Source organism: Ceratotherium simum, chromosome 16 (genome assembly GCF_057802395.1).
Source record: "Ceratotherium simum simum isolate JZ-2026a chromosome 16, ASM5780239v1, whole genome shotgun sequence".
Lineage (NCBI taxonomy): Eukaryota > Metazoa > Chordata > Mammalia > Perissodactyla > Rhinocerotidae > Ceratotherium > Ceratotherium simum.
The window spans coordinates 35,843,916-35,861,093 of record NC_141915.1 but is presented as its reverse complement, the minus strand read 5'-3'; the positions used below and the strand labels follow the sequence as shown (position 1 = coordinate 35,861,093).

General features: G+C 59.5%; 1 protein-coding gene across 4 annotated transcripts in view; it reads left to right on the top strand.

The window, feature by feature from the left end:
* The window catches only part of CACNA1G (calcium voltage-gated channel subunit alpha1 G), a 63,325-nt gene that overhangs the window by 28,990 nt on the left and 17,157 nt on the right, over positions 1-17,178 (top strand). For all 4 annotated transcript variants that reach the window (XM_087440986.1, XM_014790824.2, XM_004434712.3 and 1 more), the window contains exons 10-24: positions 850-1,001; positions 1,816-2,001; positions 2,100-2,214; positions 2,300-2,455; positions 6,909-6,993; positions 7,077-7,270; positions 8,119-8,550; positions 9,440-9,540; positions 9,749-9,872; positions 11,667-11,735; positions 11,867-12,051; positions 12,941-13,067; positions 14,637-14,762; positions 15,346-15,435; positions 16,016-16,208. In XM_087440986.1, the coding sequence (XP_087297112.1) occupies positions 850-1,001; positions 1,816-2,001; positions 2,100-2,214; positions 2,300-2,455; positions 6,909-6,993; positions 7,077-7,270; positions 8,119-8,550; positions 9,440-9,540; positions 9,749-9,872; positions 11,667-11,735; positions 11,867-12,051; positions 12,941-13,067; positions 14,637-14,762; positions 15,346-15,435; positions 16,016-16,208 (2,335 nt within the window). The remainder of the gene's footprint in view (positions 1-849; positions 1,002-1,815; positions 2,002-2,099; positions 2,215-2,299; positions 2,456-6,908; positions 6,994-7,076; positions 7,271-8,118; positions 8,551-9,439; positions 9,541-9,748; positions 9,873-11,666; positions 11,736-11,866; positions 12,052-12,940; positions 13,068-14,636; positions 14,763-15,345; positions 15,436-16,015; positions 16,209-17,178) is intronic.

The following is a 17,178-nucleotide window of genomic DNA, read 5'->3' as shown; positions in this document are numbered from 1 at the left end:
CCTCTCTTGGATGTGTCCTTGGTTCCAATCCCGGACCCTTAGGCGCATAAGAGTAATTACCTCCAGTGTTTTACGTTTGGCCAGAGAGGTTGAGAATCTTGCTGAAGGTCACACAGTGAGTTGATAGGATAGGCTGAGAATTAACCCAGGTGCCCTAGTCTCAGGTAGTGGCCCCAGGTGCCTCCTCGTCTGTGACAACCATTCTTGGGGTCTCCCCGCTCCCCGTCAGTGTGTTTGTGCATGTGTATGCTTGTGCATGTATTTGTGTGCACATGTTCGTGTGTGTATGCATGTGTGTGTGCGTGTTTGTGTGTGGGTGTGTCTGGAAGGAAGTAGTGTAGCTAACAGTTGTTCAAGAGAAGGCTGCCAAGTCCACAGAGTAACTGTAGAGCACATGTGACTCTGTGTGTGGCCGTGTGACTGGGTGTGTGCGGGAGGCCTTGGCAATCGCCCTGTGACGTCAGCCAGCATCATGGCACTGCTAGCCTGGGCCCACCGAGCTGACATGGCAGCAAAGGACAGGATGGGTCTCAGGGCTCCCAGCAGGAGGTGGGCAGAACCCACAGCACAGGCCTCCAGCGAGCCAGTGGCCCCAGGATCTGAGACCCAGGGCTGGGAATGGCTGGGGGCTGAGGGTTCCGTGTGGCGGTTGCCCGTGGGTGCATTTCCTCATGGACCCTTTGGGGGAGGGTTCTCCCCACAAGCCTGAGCATCCAGCAGCACCATGGCCCCCTCCCCCAGCCTGCTGTTCCTGCTCCTCTTCTCCCTGTGGCCCCGTGTTCCGGGAGCACTAGGATGAGGGGCTCAGGGACAAGCCACAGCTGCTTCACGCCCTGCCCTGCCCTCCAGCCCGAGGAGCTTACCAACGCCCTGGAAATCAGCAACATCGTCTTCACCAGCCTCTTTGCCCTGGAGATGCTGCTGAAGCTGCTCGTGTACGGTCCCTTTGGCTACATCAAGAACCCCTACAACATCTTTGATGGCGTCATTGTTGTCATCAGGTATGACTGCCCCTCCGCTGTCTCTCAGCCGAGGAATACCCAACAGGTGGCTTGGGGTGAGGAGCCACGCAGCCTGTTCCTCTGGAGTGGAGGGGTCTGGAGTCAGGCCCCATTGACCCACAGGAACTGCCACTCCCCCAGGAGGGGACTCTCTGTGCCCCCCACGGTCCACTCCGCTCTCTCCCTCGGCCCTACCTTGCTCAGGTAGGAGCTTGGCCTCACATCTCCGTTAGCTGGGCCCCTCTGCAGTCTCCTCTTTCCGCTTCTGCTCCTTGTCCTTGACCCCACGCAGGCCTGGAGTGGGTGAGGACTGGGGAGTTGGCTTTGGAGAGGAGTTGGAGGAGGAATGAGCCCCAGCTAGCTGTCCTTGCTTGCAAAGTACTTGGAAATCGTCTCAGACGCTGGCAACTTACTTTAGGGCTTCCAAGACCTTGGGAAAGTGCTCTGTGCCCCCAGGCCTGGGGCCAGGAGAACTGCTTTATTGCTTTTTAGAATTGGTTTTAGATTTCATTAGAAAAGAACAAAGCAAATATTCTATAACTTGATGCTATTGCATTGGCCGGATTGAGGAGAGGGCTGTCCACTGCCAGGATGTGATCTCTGGCCTGGAGGGGAGGGTGGAGAGGGCTGGAGCTGTCACCCAGATCCTCACCATCTCGGAGGCTCCTGCCTGGAGGCCCGAGGGCCCATCTGTGCCCCACTTTCTCATGCTGTGCCGGCCAGTCCAGGCCCTCCGGTGCTGCTGGGCCCTCTCAAAGGGAGGGGCGGGAGGAGGGTGAGCGTGCGTGGCCTCAGGCTCGCCCACCCCTTGCAGCGTGTGGGAGATCGTGGGCCAGCAGGGGGGCGGCCTGTCGGTGCTGCGGACGTTCCGCCTGATGCGGGTGCTGAAGCTGGTGCGCTTCCTGCCGGCGCTGCAGCGGCAGCTCGTGGTGCTCATGAAGACCATGGACAATGTGGCCACCTTCTGCATGCTGCTCATGCTCTTCATCTTCATCTTCAGGTGAGGGCAGGTGCGGCATCCATGCCGGCCGGGAGAGGGGCCCGAGGGGCCAGGGGTGCTGGGGCCTGACCCCCCTCCTGTGGCTCCTGTGTCTTCAGCATCCTGGGCATGCATCTCTTCGGCTGCAAATTTGCATCTGAGCGGGACGGGGACACGCTGCCGGACCGGAAGAATTTCGACTCCCTGCTCTGGGCCATCGTCACCGTCTTTCAGGTGGGAGGGTAACAGAGCAGTGGTGGAGGGGCGGTGGGGTACCCTTGGTAAAGGCCCTGACTCCCATCCCGTCCTCTGCCCGCAGATCCTGACCCAGGAGGACTGGAACAAGGTGCTCTACAATGGAATGGCCTCCACATCGTCCTGGGCTGCCCTTTACTTCATCGCCCTCATGACCTTTGGCAACTACGTGCTCTTTAATCTGCTTGTCGCCATTCTGGTGGAGGGCTTCCAGGCAGAGGTAACCCCCTACCCACAACAGTCCATTTCCAGGAGGAATCGGCTGCCTAGCTTGAGCTGTGGAGGCCTGGAGGGTCCTGAAGGAAGCACCCGTCAGACCGGGCAGCGGGGTGTCTAGAGGTGGGAGGCTCCGGATCTCAGGCAGCCCCTCAGCACTTGGGAGACAGGGTGGTCATGTGGGGTCCCCGGGTCCCAGGTTAGCTGCTGACTGGGCTTCCCCCTCAAAGTTGGCTAGACCCTTCCCCAGAGAGCTGGACGGGATAAGTGTTGGCACATGGTGCAGCCAGATCCCTGAGCACAGATGCTCTCGGAGGTATCCAGAGGGTACCCATCTGAGCCGAGGGGTGGGGGAAGCTTGTGTGCAAGACCTCTGAGCTCTGGCTGAGCTGATGAAGATACCACCAGGGCCCAGGCAGAGCTGAGCTGCCTAGGGTGAGAAATGAGCCCAATTAGCTTTGGGCCTGGCAGAGATGAGCGTCCTATTTCCAGCCCAGGCTCCATCACCTTCGTCACAGGCAGCGTCATCAATTAATATTGATTTACATTGATCCCACCCTTGCCGTGCCAGGGCACAGTCTCTGCCCAAAGGGCTGTACCCTCTCCTCTCCCTCAGCTTTGCCCCTCTTCCCACCCGAGCCCCAGGCCCAGCCCAGCATCCTGGCACCCCGCACAGGGCAGGTTGACCCAACCTAGAAATGCTCCAGGTTGGGAGTGGAGAAGCTCTTGGTCCAGTTCTCTTCGGGTGACCCGGATGGAAACTCCCGCTGCGGCCTGGTCTATAAATACCCGGCACGCGGTGGAAAAACAAAAATCTATTTTCTGTCTCTTTCCCAGCCTTTCGAGGGAGGGCTGTTCCCGTGGGCCAGGCTGGGCTGGTGGGTCGCGGGTGCATGTGTCCCGCACTGGCCTTCTCCCGCTTCCGTGTAGTTCTGTAGTTCTCTATCACCGCATTTCATCCCCGCTGGGTGGCAGCTGAGGGCAGCTGGTGGGGAGGCGGGCCCTGCCTGCGGTGACAGCTGGGCCTCTTGCCGGGAGGGAGGGACGTTGGCGCTCTCCCTGGGACGGGACACTTCTTCGGGGGTTCTCTGGGGCCTAAAGGGTTAAGGTGCCACTGTGCTCCCACAAGAGACAGGGTCTCTATGGAGACTCACCACTCTCAGCCGCTGCTCTTGGCCTGTGACAGGAGGAGCTGAGTGGAGACGGGGGTCCTTCAGGCCCTTCCAAACCACAACTCCTGATGACTAAGATTCCCTCAGGAAAATTCCTGTGGACTCTGTGGAGGGAAATGGAGAACACCCCGAGCCTATTGCCTTCCCCTCAACTGGCCGTTCAGCCACCTTGGCAGTCCTGGGGGTGCCCCACACAGACGGCCCCTCCCCACCACTGGCCCTTTCGGCAAACACCTTGTTAAATTGAGTGCCGCTGAGCAGGCTGGTTGCTAGGCAGTGGCAAAGTCTGTGTGTGGGAACAGAGAGCAGCCTGGCCCTCAGGTCGGGCCTGGTCACTCTGGCCGGGCCTGGTCACTCCGGCCCTGCTGGGGCCTGTGGCTGCCCCAGCCTAAGGGGTCAGCCAGGGTCTGGGGCCACATCCTCCTCAACCTTCAGGGTACAGGGGCCTGTGGGAGCGGGTCTCACTCAGGATGTAATGCCTGGGTTGGAGTAGGATAGAGAAAGGATTTCAGGATCAACCCCCCCCCCCGATGGGGGTGGGCAGTGGCCTGGCCCTGAAGTGCCCTTGTGAGAGGCTGGACCAGCTGCTCACTGTCTTGCATGTGGCGGGCCAACACCGGGGGAAGGGGGGGTGGTCACTCAATGCCAGAGACCTGGACACCTCCAGAGGTACCTGTCCTCTCCTGTACGGAATTTCAGGGGGCCACACCTGTGGCTCTGAGGGAGCCCGACAATCTGGCAGGGGAGGCTGCTGCTCACCGTTGTGATGGCCTGCTTTTTTACAAACAAGGACACCCACCTCAGTGGAGGAAGGGGCCGCCGCGTTTTGTTGGGCTTCACCAGCAGGAGGCCTCAAGGGTAGCCCCCTGCTGGCCTTGACACCCTGCCAGGAGGTAGGAGGGGGTGGCCAGGGAACCAGGCCTACTCAACTGTTGATTTCCCAACTAGCCGGGGGCAGTGCCCTGAATCCTTGTATATTTATCATCCACACACTTAATTAAATGAACAGGCAGCAGGCCTGGTATGAGGCCATTAATTGATATGAAACAACATCACAGCCGGCATCTCAGTGTTACTTGTCACATCCCATCCCAGTAGGAGCAGCTGGACCCGTTCTGATTTGGAGGGACGCAGGCCGAGCGAATGAGAGTTAGGAGGCCTATTCTTGCTCCTGGCCTTCCGTCTCCTCCCCAGCCTCTGACTTCCATCCACTCTTCCTTCCCACCCTCCCTGCCCATTCCCCAAGCCCGCTGCCTCACTGCCAGGGAGAGATGAGCGGGAGACTCAGTTGTGAGGCCCAGATGCACCTCTTACTCTCTCTGTGACTTAGGGCAGTTTCCTTAACTTCTCCAAACCTTGGTGCCTCCTCTAAGATGGAGCTAGTGGTACCTCCTTCCCGCCTTGTGGGGAGGCGAGCTAGTGTTAATGAAGCACTTCTGTGATGCCTGGCACACCACCAGAGAATGGTAGCTGTTACTATGAGGATTACTGGGGGCTCCATCTCCTTCTAGCCCTTGCCCCATCTTCATGGCCTTTGCCCTCACCTTTCAGATTCATTCTGGCCCGAGGGCCTTGGTTGAATTCTGGAAGGCTGTTCTGTCCCTTTTCTTCTCCTCCCCACCCCCCCGTGTCTCATCTCCCTCCCTCCCCCCACTGTCGGGTCTGCACCCCTCCTTTTCTTCCTCCTCTTTCTACACTGCTGATGTTTGAGAGCCCGAGCACCTGAGACCAGCGCCTGTCCCCTGCCTCCCCCTCTCCCTGTAGGAAATCAGCAAACGGGAAGATGCGAGTGGACAGTTAAGCTGTATTCAGCTGCCTGTCGACTCCCAGGGGGTAGGTACGCAATCATGAGTCAGCATGCGCCCCGTGCCCCCTCCACTCCACCTCCGTGTCTCTGTGCTCGTGTTCACGCTCAGCTGCTGTGCAACCTGTGGTAGCCGTGGTGGTCACTGGTGTCGTGAGATTTGCTTCGATTTTAAGTCCCTTCTGCAGAGGACATTGAGGGGAGGTGCCTCCTTGCCTCTGCCCCCATCAACCTGCACAGGGCACCGTTTGTCCTGTTAGACCGGTGGATGGACGGGAGAAGGAAGGGACTTAGAATCCTCTGTGTGCACGTGTGTGGTACACCGCGTGTGTGCGCCTACGCTGAGGTCCCCAAGGAGCTCGAGTTGTAGGGCCTCAGTGGAGTCAGGACCGGTGGTTGCAGACCGTGTGCCTCCATCTCTCTCCCATCCCTCTTGCCCTGAGCCCCTGTTGGAGACCCCATAGCTGCCTCAGCTCAGGACAAGTCTTTGGAGGATGTGGGGGTGGAGGTGCCTCTTGCCAGAATGCACCAGAATTTTAAATCCACTTCCAAGTCTCTGGCCCCTTGACCACACAGGAGATCCAGCAGGTGTTTCAGGGCACACTCCTCCTCTGGCTCCCACACTGAGCCAGTGCCCTGCTGTTTCCTGTGCTGGCACCAGAATTCGGGGCAAAGCCAGGATCTCCATGGGACCCCATGGTGCTGTGCATCCCGAGCAGCCCCCTGGAGATCCCACTTGATAATTAAAGGCCTCATTAGGGATGTAAACTGAGTTAATGAAAATGATCCCCCGAGATGCCAATTACGCAATATTTATGTCCTTATCAAAAGTAGCAATCAAGTATTTTTTAATAACTTCTTAAGGAGAAGTGTGTAATTACTGGGAAACCTACTGACCTGCTAAGAAGGAAGAAAAAACTGTCCCCGAGACAGGGAGAGAGGTAAAAATGGGGCCGGGGGAGGGGCGGGGCTTGGGGAGGATGGAGGGAAGTAGCAGGGGGCTGAAGCGGCATCCTTGGGCTGAGCCGCTCTGTCTGGGGTCTTTTCATTGCCTTCCGGGGTCCTTGGGTCTGAGGCTTAGGGAGGGCAACCGTTGAGGGAAAGCCGAGGGCACAAGTAGCCTTTGGAATTGAGGCTCTAGTGACCACTTCACTCAGGTCCCCAGCTCCCTCCGGCCTATGCCACCAACCTGCCCTGCTATCCCCTCTCCCCTCAGCCATTCTTGGAGCCAGTCCCAGCCAGGCTGGTTGTGCTGTGGGCTCTGGGGTTAGCCGTGACCTTCTGTGAGTTGTGGCTGGCAGGAGACAGAGGTGTCAGGGCCCCCAGGTGGTCTGACCTCCGTCGGTGCATGCCTTGTGCCGTGATTGCTGGTTCCTGTGGCCTATATGTGGTGTGTGTATGCGAAGATAGGAAGACCTCGGTCCAACCTGCCGACCCCTGCTCGGCCAGGTCCCTAATGATGCGCTGCTCCCCCACCCTAGGGAGATGCCACCAAGTCCGAGTCGGAGCCCGATTTCCTCTCACCCAGCCTGGATGGGAATGGGGACAGGAAGAAGCCCTTGGCCCGTGAGTACCTATCCTCGGGGTGCGGCCCTGGCCGTGAGCCAGCCCTGAGTGGACACAGGGTCGCTCCCTCTCTCCCCCTGCAGTGGTGTCCCTGGGAGAGCGCCTAGAGCTGCCGAGGGGCCTGCTGCCGCCTCTCATCATCCACACGGCCGCCACGCCCATGTCGCTGCCCAAGAGCTCCAGCACTGGCCTGGCCGAGGTGCTGAGCCCTGCCTCCCGCCGCACCAGCAGCTGCGGGTCCGTGGAGCCAGGGGCGACCCACGAGATGAAGTCACCGGTAGGGGTTGCATGTGGGTGAACGAAGGTGGGCGATGTGCTGACGTCAGGAGAGGAGAGAGGATGGAGATGGGCAGGCTCAAGGGGACAGCTGCTGAGCTATGGGCTGGACAAGCCCCAGGGGAGTCAGTAGGGCTGGTAATGCAGGCAGGTGGAGGAGCTCTGGCCTTGGAGGCAAAAGATCAGGGTTCTAATCCTGCTGCTTCTGTTCCCTGAGGGACCCTGGGCGAGACTCAACTTCTGAGCCTTCTCTGTAAAGTGGAGGGGTCCCTACTTCCCTAAGAGCTCATCATGATGATAACAAACCCCATCCAGTTACTGATGCTGTGCCAGACACTGTTCTAGACACTGCTCACAAGTGTCCTATACACGCTTAATCCTCACAGCAACCCTATGAGGTAGGTGCCATTATTATCCCCATTTTACAGATGGGACCTGAGTCTCAGGTTGCCCAGGTGACTTGTGGGAAGCTCTGCAGCGAGCAGGTGACAGAGCCGGCATTTTAATCCAGGAGGCTGTTAGCAGGGCCCATGCTTTCACCATTATTTTATACTACTGTTCAGCTGATGATAAGACTTCTCTCACCAACTAAATGAGGAAAAGGTGCTAGTGTCATATCTGTTTTGTAGATGAGGAACTGAGGCACAGAGAGGTTTAGTCACTTGCCCAAGGTCATACAGCTGGTTGAGCGAGCCAGGATCTGAACCCAGGCATCCGGGTCCAGGGCTCTTGTTCACGCCTCTACACCTGATGGAATGCCAGGGAAGCTCACAGGAGACAGGCTGCATGTGAGGGGGAGCAGGTCCACGCGGTCCTGCCCAACACCACCCTCTCCCGCTCACCCCCCAGCCTAGCGCCCGCAGCTCCCCGCACAGCCCCTGGAGCGCAGCCAGCAGCTGGACCAGCAGGCGCTCCAGCCGGAACAGCCTGGGCCGTGCCTCCAGCCTGAAGCGGAGGAGCCCCAGTGGGGAGCGGCGGTCCCTGTTGTCAGGCGAAGGCCGGGAAAGCCAGGATGAGGAGGAGAGCTCGGAAGAGGAGCGGGCCAGCCCAGCGGGCGGTAACCGTCGCCATGGGGGCTCCCTGGAGCGGGAGGCCAAGAGCTCCTTTGACCTGCCGGACACACTGCAGGTGCCTGGGCTGCACCGCACAGCCACGGGCCGCAGCTCCACCTCTGAGCACCAGGACTGCAATGGCAAGTCAGCTCTGGGGAGCCTGGCCCGAGCCCTGCGGCCCGACGACCCCCCGCTGGATGGGGACGATGGAGATGACGAGGGCAACCTGGTGAGGTCCCTGTGGGCACAGTGGCCCCCTCACCCCTGACCTTGCACAAGGGGAGCTGTGCCCAGGCTAGCACAGGGCTGGACAGCCCCCTCCCCGTGCCATGGCATTCCAGGAGTTACCATCATGCCCAAGGGATCTCGGGGTGCCAGCCCTGGCAGCCGAGCTCCAAACACCCCTTTTCTCTCTCTGCCTGCCCTGCTGAGCCCCAGATCCTCGTCCTGCCTGGGCCTGCGGCTCTGCGTCCCTTGGTGGATATGAATGGTTGCGGGCAGATGTGTATAAATCTTTCATGGCCCTCCCCCTGTGACTCAGAAAGACCCATCACTCATCTCTCCAAACTGATGCCCTCCCCGTCCCCCTCTCTCATCTTGACCTCATCACAAGCTTTGACTTCTCTCCCATCCTTACCCATTCTCCTCCCCTCCCCCCGCCCCCTGGCGGCCACCTTTAACCCCGGGGATGGGGCACGGGGACCTGGGACCTCAGGGTTAGCACGTGAGGAGAAGGGGCTAGTGTCTCCTCATCCCAGGTGTGTCTTTGAACAGACAGCTGTGATGGGTACAATGTTTGATAATTGATGCAGCTTCGAGCCCAGCGGGGAGGGAAGGAGGGAGGGCAGGCAGGGGGCCGGGCTGGAGGCAGAGATGGGAAAAGAGTGGAGAGCCTGGGGGAGGGGATGGTGCAGGGGAGAAGGCGGGAAGATGAAGGACTTGAGGGATGCTCAGGGGTCAGGAGGGGCTTAGAGGGAGGTGGGGAGGAGGTTTGAGGAATACAGGAAGAGAAGCAGGGCAGAGGGCTGGGCCAGAATGGGAGAGTAGACAAGGAGCGAGGGCCATGGAGCTGCTGAGAAGGCCTGGCCCTGCTCACAACTCCAGTGATCCTTCTACAGAGCAAAGCAGAACGGCTAAGAGCATGGATCCAAGCCCGGCTCCCTGCCTGCTGCCGTGAGCGAGACTCTTGGTCTGCCTACATCTTCCCTCCTCAGTCAAGGTAGGCAGGGGGGGCCCTGACGTGCGCCCTGACCTCTCCTCATAGGAAACCATCCCACGATGCCATTCCAACGATGCTAGAAGATGCTAGAAGTGTCCCCTGATGTGGGGCGTGTGAGAGAGGGGCCTCGGGCCGTGGGGCGATGCCTCTCACTGCTGCCCTGCCCGGCCCTGCCTCCTGCTCAGCCTGCCCCCCCTCCCTGGAGCAGGTTCCGCCTCCTGTGTCACCGGATCATCACCCACAAGATGTTCGACCACGTGGTCCTCGTCATCATCTTCCTCAACTGCATCACCATTGCCATGGAGCGTCCCAAGATTGACCCCCACAGCGCTGTGAGTCACCAGGACTAAATGCGGTGGCTGTGGAGTGCCTGCTCGGTGCCAGGCCCCTCCCGGGTTAGCACTCACAGAGCCAGCAAGGTGGGCAAGGGGGCCGAGAGACACGGAGGGAGGGAGGGAGCCAGGAGTCTCCCTTAGGTCTCCCTGACTCCGCCCCTTGCAACTGGCGCCCCGAGATGCCTCCTGTGTCCCTCTCCTGCCTTGGTTTCCCTTCTGTGATACGTCAGCCTGGCTAGGGGAGTGGGCCCTGCTCCTTCCCTGGGTGAAAAGTGAGCTCCGTCGCACCCTGGCTGTTTGCAGACGGCGTGTTCTCGTGAGCCAGAGACTTGTGAGGCCCATGTGTGAGTCGGTGAGTGTTGGGGTAATGTGAACAGCGAGACTGGCCTTGCCTGGGCTGAGTGGTCTTCCTTCCCCTGCTCCCGGCAAAGGGTCTCGGTTTCGCCCATGACCTACGCACCGATGGGGGAGACAACTCACCCAGCCTGCCCCAGGGGTGATGCAGAGTGGGAGAGGGAAGCTGCCCTTTGCTCCTCTTGGTCCTGCCAGGTCACAAACAAGTAGGTTTTCAAGGATGTTAGCGGGGATGTTAGTCACTTCTGCTTGGCTGTGAACCTGAAGGAGAGGAGACGCCAGAGGCCTGAGTATCTGGATGTACTCCTAGGGGCCTACCTCTTGCAGGATGGGCCCAGCTGGTTCTGGGAGCTGTCTCTTCCCAGCCTGCCATCATAGCTCCTCCTCCCTGACAATGATTCAGGTCCTAGAAGGTGGGTGGGGGGTGGCTCTGTTGCCCCTCATGGCATCTCGCACCATGTGCTTGGGGGTGGCCCTCCACCCCTCCTTGCTGCCTCCCCTACCATTGTTCAGATTTCAATGCTGTTGGGGCTTCTGTTTTCCATTAGGGTGGGCTCCAGCCAGGCCAGGGCAGGGATGGAGGGAGCCTGAGGAATAGAGGGGCCGGCCCAGGAAGAGGTGGGTGAGGGAGGCGTCTGTGTGGGTTGGAGCCAGGGCAGCTGGTCACACTGGCCCCCTTGTCTGCCTCCTGCCCAAGGCCCTGCCGCAGAGCTCTCTGTCGCCATATCTCTCCCCCAACCTTCCCACTCAGCTCCCCCATCTCCAGCTCTGTCATTGTGCATGCTTCCCTCCTTCCCCTTTCTCAGTTTCTCACTCTCTCTGGCACTCACACTCTGCCTGCTGCCTCTCCAGCTCTCTACACCCCTCTCCTGGCTACCCAGTGATGGAAGCAGCCCACAGATAGCAGGGGACTGGGTCACCTTCTTTCCCACCCTGCCCCACCCTATGCCTGGCATAAATATGGTGCCTGGGGATGCACAGCCTACACTCAGGCCCCCAGCTTGCCCTGCGGCTCCATTTCTGGGGCACACAGCAGGAAAGCAAGAACGTGGAGCAGAGAGGAGAGTAGAATGGGGGGTCAGAGATCAAGTTAAATCCTGCCCCAGTTTTCAGAAAGGAATCAGGGAATAGGGCCTGGGATATGGGGCTCAGACAGCAGTGTGGTGGGGATCATTTCCCCCTCCAGGCCACTCTAAGGGTGGGAGGGCTGGGGCGAGACGGTCCATGGAGCTGCAAGTGAGTTGGGGGCCTGGCACTGGCTGTGTGTGTGTGTGTGTGTGTGTGTGGAGAGGGGGAGGAGATTGCCTGCGTTGCTGGGAAGGGTAAGGATGGTTTTTCTGAGTCAAATATTGGAGGCGTCCCTGGCTTCTGTATGCAGAGCAGACCTGGCCCAAGGAGGGGCCCTGGTGGGCAACACGTGGCCGCTGTCTCTTGCAGGAACGCATCTTCCTGACCCTCTCCAATTACATCTTCACCGCAGTCTTTCTGGCAGAGATGACAGTGAAGGTGATGGGGGGTCGACGTTGGTTTGGGGTCTTCTGGTTCCTGCTGGGGGTGGAGAGGATCGGCCACGAGCTGGAGGCAGGGCTGGGGACCGCAGGGAGGTGGCGGTGGCGCTCACCAGCGGGCATCCCCAGGTGGTGGCGCTGGGCTGGTGCTTCGGGGAGCAGGCTTACCTGCGCAGCAGCTGGAACGTGCTTGACGGGCTGCTGGTGCTCATCTCCATCATCGACATCCTGGTGTCCATGGTCTCTGACAGCGGCACCAAGATCCTGGGCATGTTGAGGGTGCTGCGGCTGCTGCGGACCCTACGCCCGCTCAGGTGACCCCCCCAGCCACGCATCCCCCTCAGGGACACCTCCAACAGCCAGCACCCCCACAATGGAGTGAGAGCCCCACATGCCCCGCTTCCTGCCTGTGACCCCCACAGGGAACCCTGTACCCCACATCACTCAGCTTAAACTATGGCCCCAGCAGTTTCCCTCCAAGGGCACCCCGCCCTCCGTGACTCCCCACCTGACATTCTCCTGCAGGGCACAGTACAAGGGGCCGTAGGCAGGGGCCCTCATAGCCTTCAGCTGCAGCTCTCCTGTGGGTGGGACCCTGTGAGGTAACAGACTCCCTTCCGTGGCTTTCCCCACCTTCGCCCCCTCTCAGGGCCTACCCACCAGGTAACACTTCTAGCAGGGAGTCTGCCCTCAGAAAACCTTCCCCAATAAGGCAACACCTCTACCCCCACCCAGAGTCAGGACTTTCCGTGGATGGGGACGATACTGACCAACTAGGGAGGCCTCCCTGGCTGTGATGATCCACCTCCCTGCCCCCTTCCCCCCCCTGCTGCCCCCTGCACGCTCCCCACAAGTCCATCTCCCTGGCCCCCAACACGCTGCATCCTGGGTAACACCTCTCTGAGTTGAGTCCCCACCCCAGCCCATCAGGTAATACTTTGACATCCTGGGAGTGGAGGTAGAGGTGTGAGGGTGTAGGGGTGTCTGTGTCCTATTTTGAGAGCTTATGGGTGGGAGTTCTGATGGTGGGGTCCCAGAAAAAGAGAACAGCTCTGCACAGTGAGCCCAGAAAGCCGACCTCTTCCCTCTGCCAGAGCCCGGGATGCAGACCGTGAACCAACATTGAGGGGGGCCCAGCAGGGCAAGGGGCAGGGAGTGTCTGAGCTGGGAGCACCCTTTTCACCCCCCTCTCTCCCTCCCCAGGGTAATCAGCCGGGCACAGGGGCTGAAGCTGGTGGTGGAAACACTGATGTCTTCGCTGAAGCCCATCGGCAACATCGTGGTCATCTGTTGTGCCTTCTTCATCATTTTTGGCATCCTGGGGGTGCAGGTTTGTGGGGGTCTGGGGGCCAGCTGTCTGCGGAAGCCTGAGGAGTGGCCTTCCTCTTGGCCCCTGGATCCTGAGGCTCAAGCTGCTGCTGCCGCCTTTGTTCCAAAGAGGAATAAACAGGGAGACCTCCCTCACGGCCCTAGGCCTCAGGCCCCTTGGCCTCCTGGGCTTTTTACAGAAAGCTGGGAGCCTAGAAGAGGCCCCAAAGGGGAGAGGGCCTCAGAGAGGCTTCTGGCCCTTGATAGGCGCAGGCTGCTTGTCCGCCCCCTCGCGCACTGCACTCTGGAGCGCAGAGCTGGCCCCGGCCCACAGTGTGCTCAGGGATCCCCTCCCTTCCTTCCCTGCTTGAGCAGCGCGGGCTGCAGGCCAGGTCTGGGGATCCAGGGCCCAGACAGCTGGGCCAGGTTAGCCGTGCTGGCAGGCGGGCGGGTGCAGACCCCAGACGAGGCGGGAAGTGGGGGCTGCTGGGGAAACTTGGCCTCTGGCCCAGGGAGGGAACTTGGCTTTGGAGGGAAAAGAGCGGGAGCTGCCTGCAGAATTCGGCAAGCACCTCTGGGAGCCGGGGAGTGCCTCCACGCAGAGCCCCCCAGCTCCAGATGTGTCAGCTGCAGGGTAGAGAGCTGGCTGTTGGGGCAGCGGGGAGCTCCTGAGTGGTTACCCCCTCCCCCTCCCTGCCTTCGGGTTCCTGAGGTATCCACTCTGCCCTGGGGAGGGGGCTGTTCTCAGGTTTCCTAGAATTCTCTAGCCCCAGAGACCAGGCTGGGGCACATTTGCCAAGGCCGTGTGGTGCCCTCTGCACGCCCGTCCCCCTTCCCCCTCCCTCCTTCCTAGCCTGCTTGGGCCAGTAGAGGGAACCATCGCTGATCCCGGCCCTGGGCTCTTCCAGCAGATTCAGGTCTGTCCTGAGCGGCTTGCTCAGGCCCGCTGTTCCTCCCGTCCCTCAGATCCCTTCCCCACAGTCATAGCCTGGTCTGTTCTGGAATAGGGGGGAGCTTTCCAGTCAGAAAGACCTGAGTTCAAGCCCCTTTTCTGCCACCTACTGATTATATGACCTTAGTGAGTGAATTTACTTCTCTGAGCCTCAGTTTTCCTCATCTGTTAAGTGGGGTCGATAATACCTAGCCCACCCCCACCATTAAACCAGATCCCTCAGCCCCTCTCCCAGAGTGTCTGATTCAGTGGGTTGGGGTGGGCCTGAGAATTTGCATTTCTAGCATGTTCCCAGATGATGCTGATGCTGCTGGTCCAGGGACCCCACTTGGAGAACCATTGGCCTCACCTTTGTAGAAAATGAATGACTGTTCCCCCTCATCCACTCTTTCCCAGTGGCCGCCCCACGACCTTTCCTCCCCTCTCTAGGGCCTCTGCTCCAAGGAGCACAGAGGAGGGGGTGCCTGCAGGGGAGGTTCCCTGACTTGACTGATCCTAGGGCTGAGCGCCTCACCCTCACCCGGGGCGGGCCTGGATCTCTGAGGCCCCAGGGCTGGTGTGGGGGCACAGGGGCTGGGGAGGTCTGGGCTTCCTGTAGTCACAGCTCACTTCTCTCTGTCTCCGCGTGTGTGTGGCCAGCTCTTCAAAGGGAAGTTCTTCGTGTGCCAGGGCGAGGACACCAGGAACATCACCAACAAGTCTGACTGTGCCGAGGCCAGTTACCGGTGGGTCCGGCACAAATACAACTTTGACAACCTGGGCCAGGTGAGTGCCAGGCTCCGAGGTGGGGGTGGGAGTGGTGGTGGAGGCTGGAGAGGGCACAAGTCCATGCTTAACGATGCGTGCAGCACAGATGACTGGCCAGGGCCTCGGGTTCATCAGCTGGTGACTGGTCATAATGGTGTCTCCTTGGAGGGTGGTAGTAAGGTTGCAGTGAGACGATGCGTATATTTGCTTAGCGTGGTCCAGGGGCAGGCATGTTGTCAAGATGACTCCTTTTCTTACTTCACATCCACATAAACAGAGAAATGTAGAAAATGAAATAGCTCCCTCAGTTTTGCTGGTTTGTTTCTCAGACCCACCCAGGTTTGCGTTTCTGGATTTCCAGGGCTCTAGGGTCCCTTGCTGTATCTGGCTGAGGTCAGAGGGTCTGATCACCTCCCATGGCTCCTCTGGTTTCATACCAGCCATGGAGGCCTGGGACACAGAGCTCTCCTGGGGCCTGGAGTGTGATTCCAGCCTAACTCCCCTGGGCTGCTGCCAGGAGGTGCTTTGGGGGCAGGTGGTAAGTGGTTTGGCTGCACATCTTAGGTTTCAGATGGTCTCCCATCTCCCACCATCCCTCCAGGCTCTGATGTCCCTGTTCGTGCTGGCCTCCAAGGATGGCTGGGTGGACATCATGTACGACGGGCTGGATGCCGTGGGCGTGGACCAGCAGGTAGGGCCGAGGTGGGCAGGATCCGTCTTTGGGCTCCGGTTGCTTGGCGTGGGCCTACTCTGGGCATGATGGGTGCAGGCACTGGACAGAAAGTAAGCAAGGCAGGCTGGCAAAGTGCCATCAAAGAGGCATCACCTCTTACAGTGGAGGCTGTAACTGGTAGCCCGAGGGCCAAATCTGGGCGTGTTTTATTGGCTCACAGCGTGTTTCAATTGTCTTGAATTAGTGGTGAACATTTAAAAATTGGCAAATTTCACGTGAAAATCCAGATTTGGGCCTGCCCAGGAGAAGTCCAAAGTCCTGGGAACACTAGGCTTGCATTCCCTCAGAGCAGGAGTCAGCTGGAACAAAGAAGCAGCTGCCTCTTTTGGATAAAACGTCTACTCTCCACTTTGCCGCTGTCCCCACTCCTCCCTACTGCCTGCCACCAAGCCCACATCACTCATTTACATCACTTGCCTGGTCCCTGTAGCTAATTAGGTTTGCAGGCCCTGTCTTAGGGAACCCAGGCTGTGGGGCAGCACGTGAGACAGTCACCCTTGGGCTGACACCTCCCCCTGTCCTTCCTGCTCCCCACCAGCCCATCATGAACCACAACCCCTGGATGCTGCTGTACTTCATCTCGTTCCTGCTCATTGTGGCCTTCTTTGTCCTGAACATGTTTGTGGGCGTGGTGGTGGAGAACTTCCACAAGTGTCGGCAGCACCAAGAGGAGGAGGAGGCCCGGCGGCGGGAGGAGAAGCGTCTACGGAGACTGGAGAAAAAGAGAAGGAGTAAGGAGAAGCAGATGGCTGGTCGGTAGTCTTTCCACATCTCTCTGAGCCATGCTTGACCTTGGCCTTGAGACCAGAGGGGCCAGGGGCTGGGGTTGGGGGTGGGGAGAAGATGCTCCCACCCCCCTCCTCACCTCCTTGCCCCCAAGAGCATGTCAGCCTTTAGAGCCCGCATGGAGCAGACCAGTGTAGCCCCGTGGGGGAGGGGGCGCTCCCTCCGCCCTACGGGGCTCCCCAGGTCTCGGCATCATACTCCCCAGATGAGGCCAGGTGGAAGTTGATACATGGCCTCTCCCAGCTCAACTCTCACTGGAGCCTCAGTGGATGAGAATCATGCTACGTTGCCCTGTGCCGGTGCCCAGTGACCCAGGGATTGGCTCAGGTGCCAGCCTTGCCCGCCCCAGGGTTGGCGAGCAAGCATCTTGAACCTGTGCCTGCCTAGTGTCTGTAGCTGCTGAGCAAGGCCTCGGCAGAAGCTGCAAACGGACAGCATCGTGAGAGAACCCCAGACCGACCTTCCCTCCCTATCTCCAGCAAAACTCTCTGGCTTCCTGTCATTTTCTTTTCCAAGCTGTAAAAAAATAAAAATCCCCCTGTGGCTCAGGGAAGGTCTGAGGTCACAGGAACTCTAAGCTCAGGACTCTCTGGCCTTAGACCCTTCAGCCCCTCACCTGTGATCGCCAACATCTCTTGACATTGGCTGGGTGAGGCCCCATCCCATCCCTCCTCACGGTGTTACGCCATGGGTGGGCCGAGACTAGGTGAAAAGACACACAGATTCCAGGAAGGATGCAAGGGAAGTGACAGGCACGGGAGCCTCTTGTTTCTCAGTGTGTCTCCAGGTGTGTCTGCACCTGTCTCCCTGTCTTCAGGGTTCCCACCTGTCTGTCTGGTGCTTGATCATCTCTGTGACTCTCAGTCACTGCCCACGTCTCTCCAAGTGTCTTTGTGTGGGTTTCTCTGAGCTTTT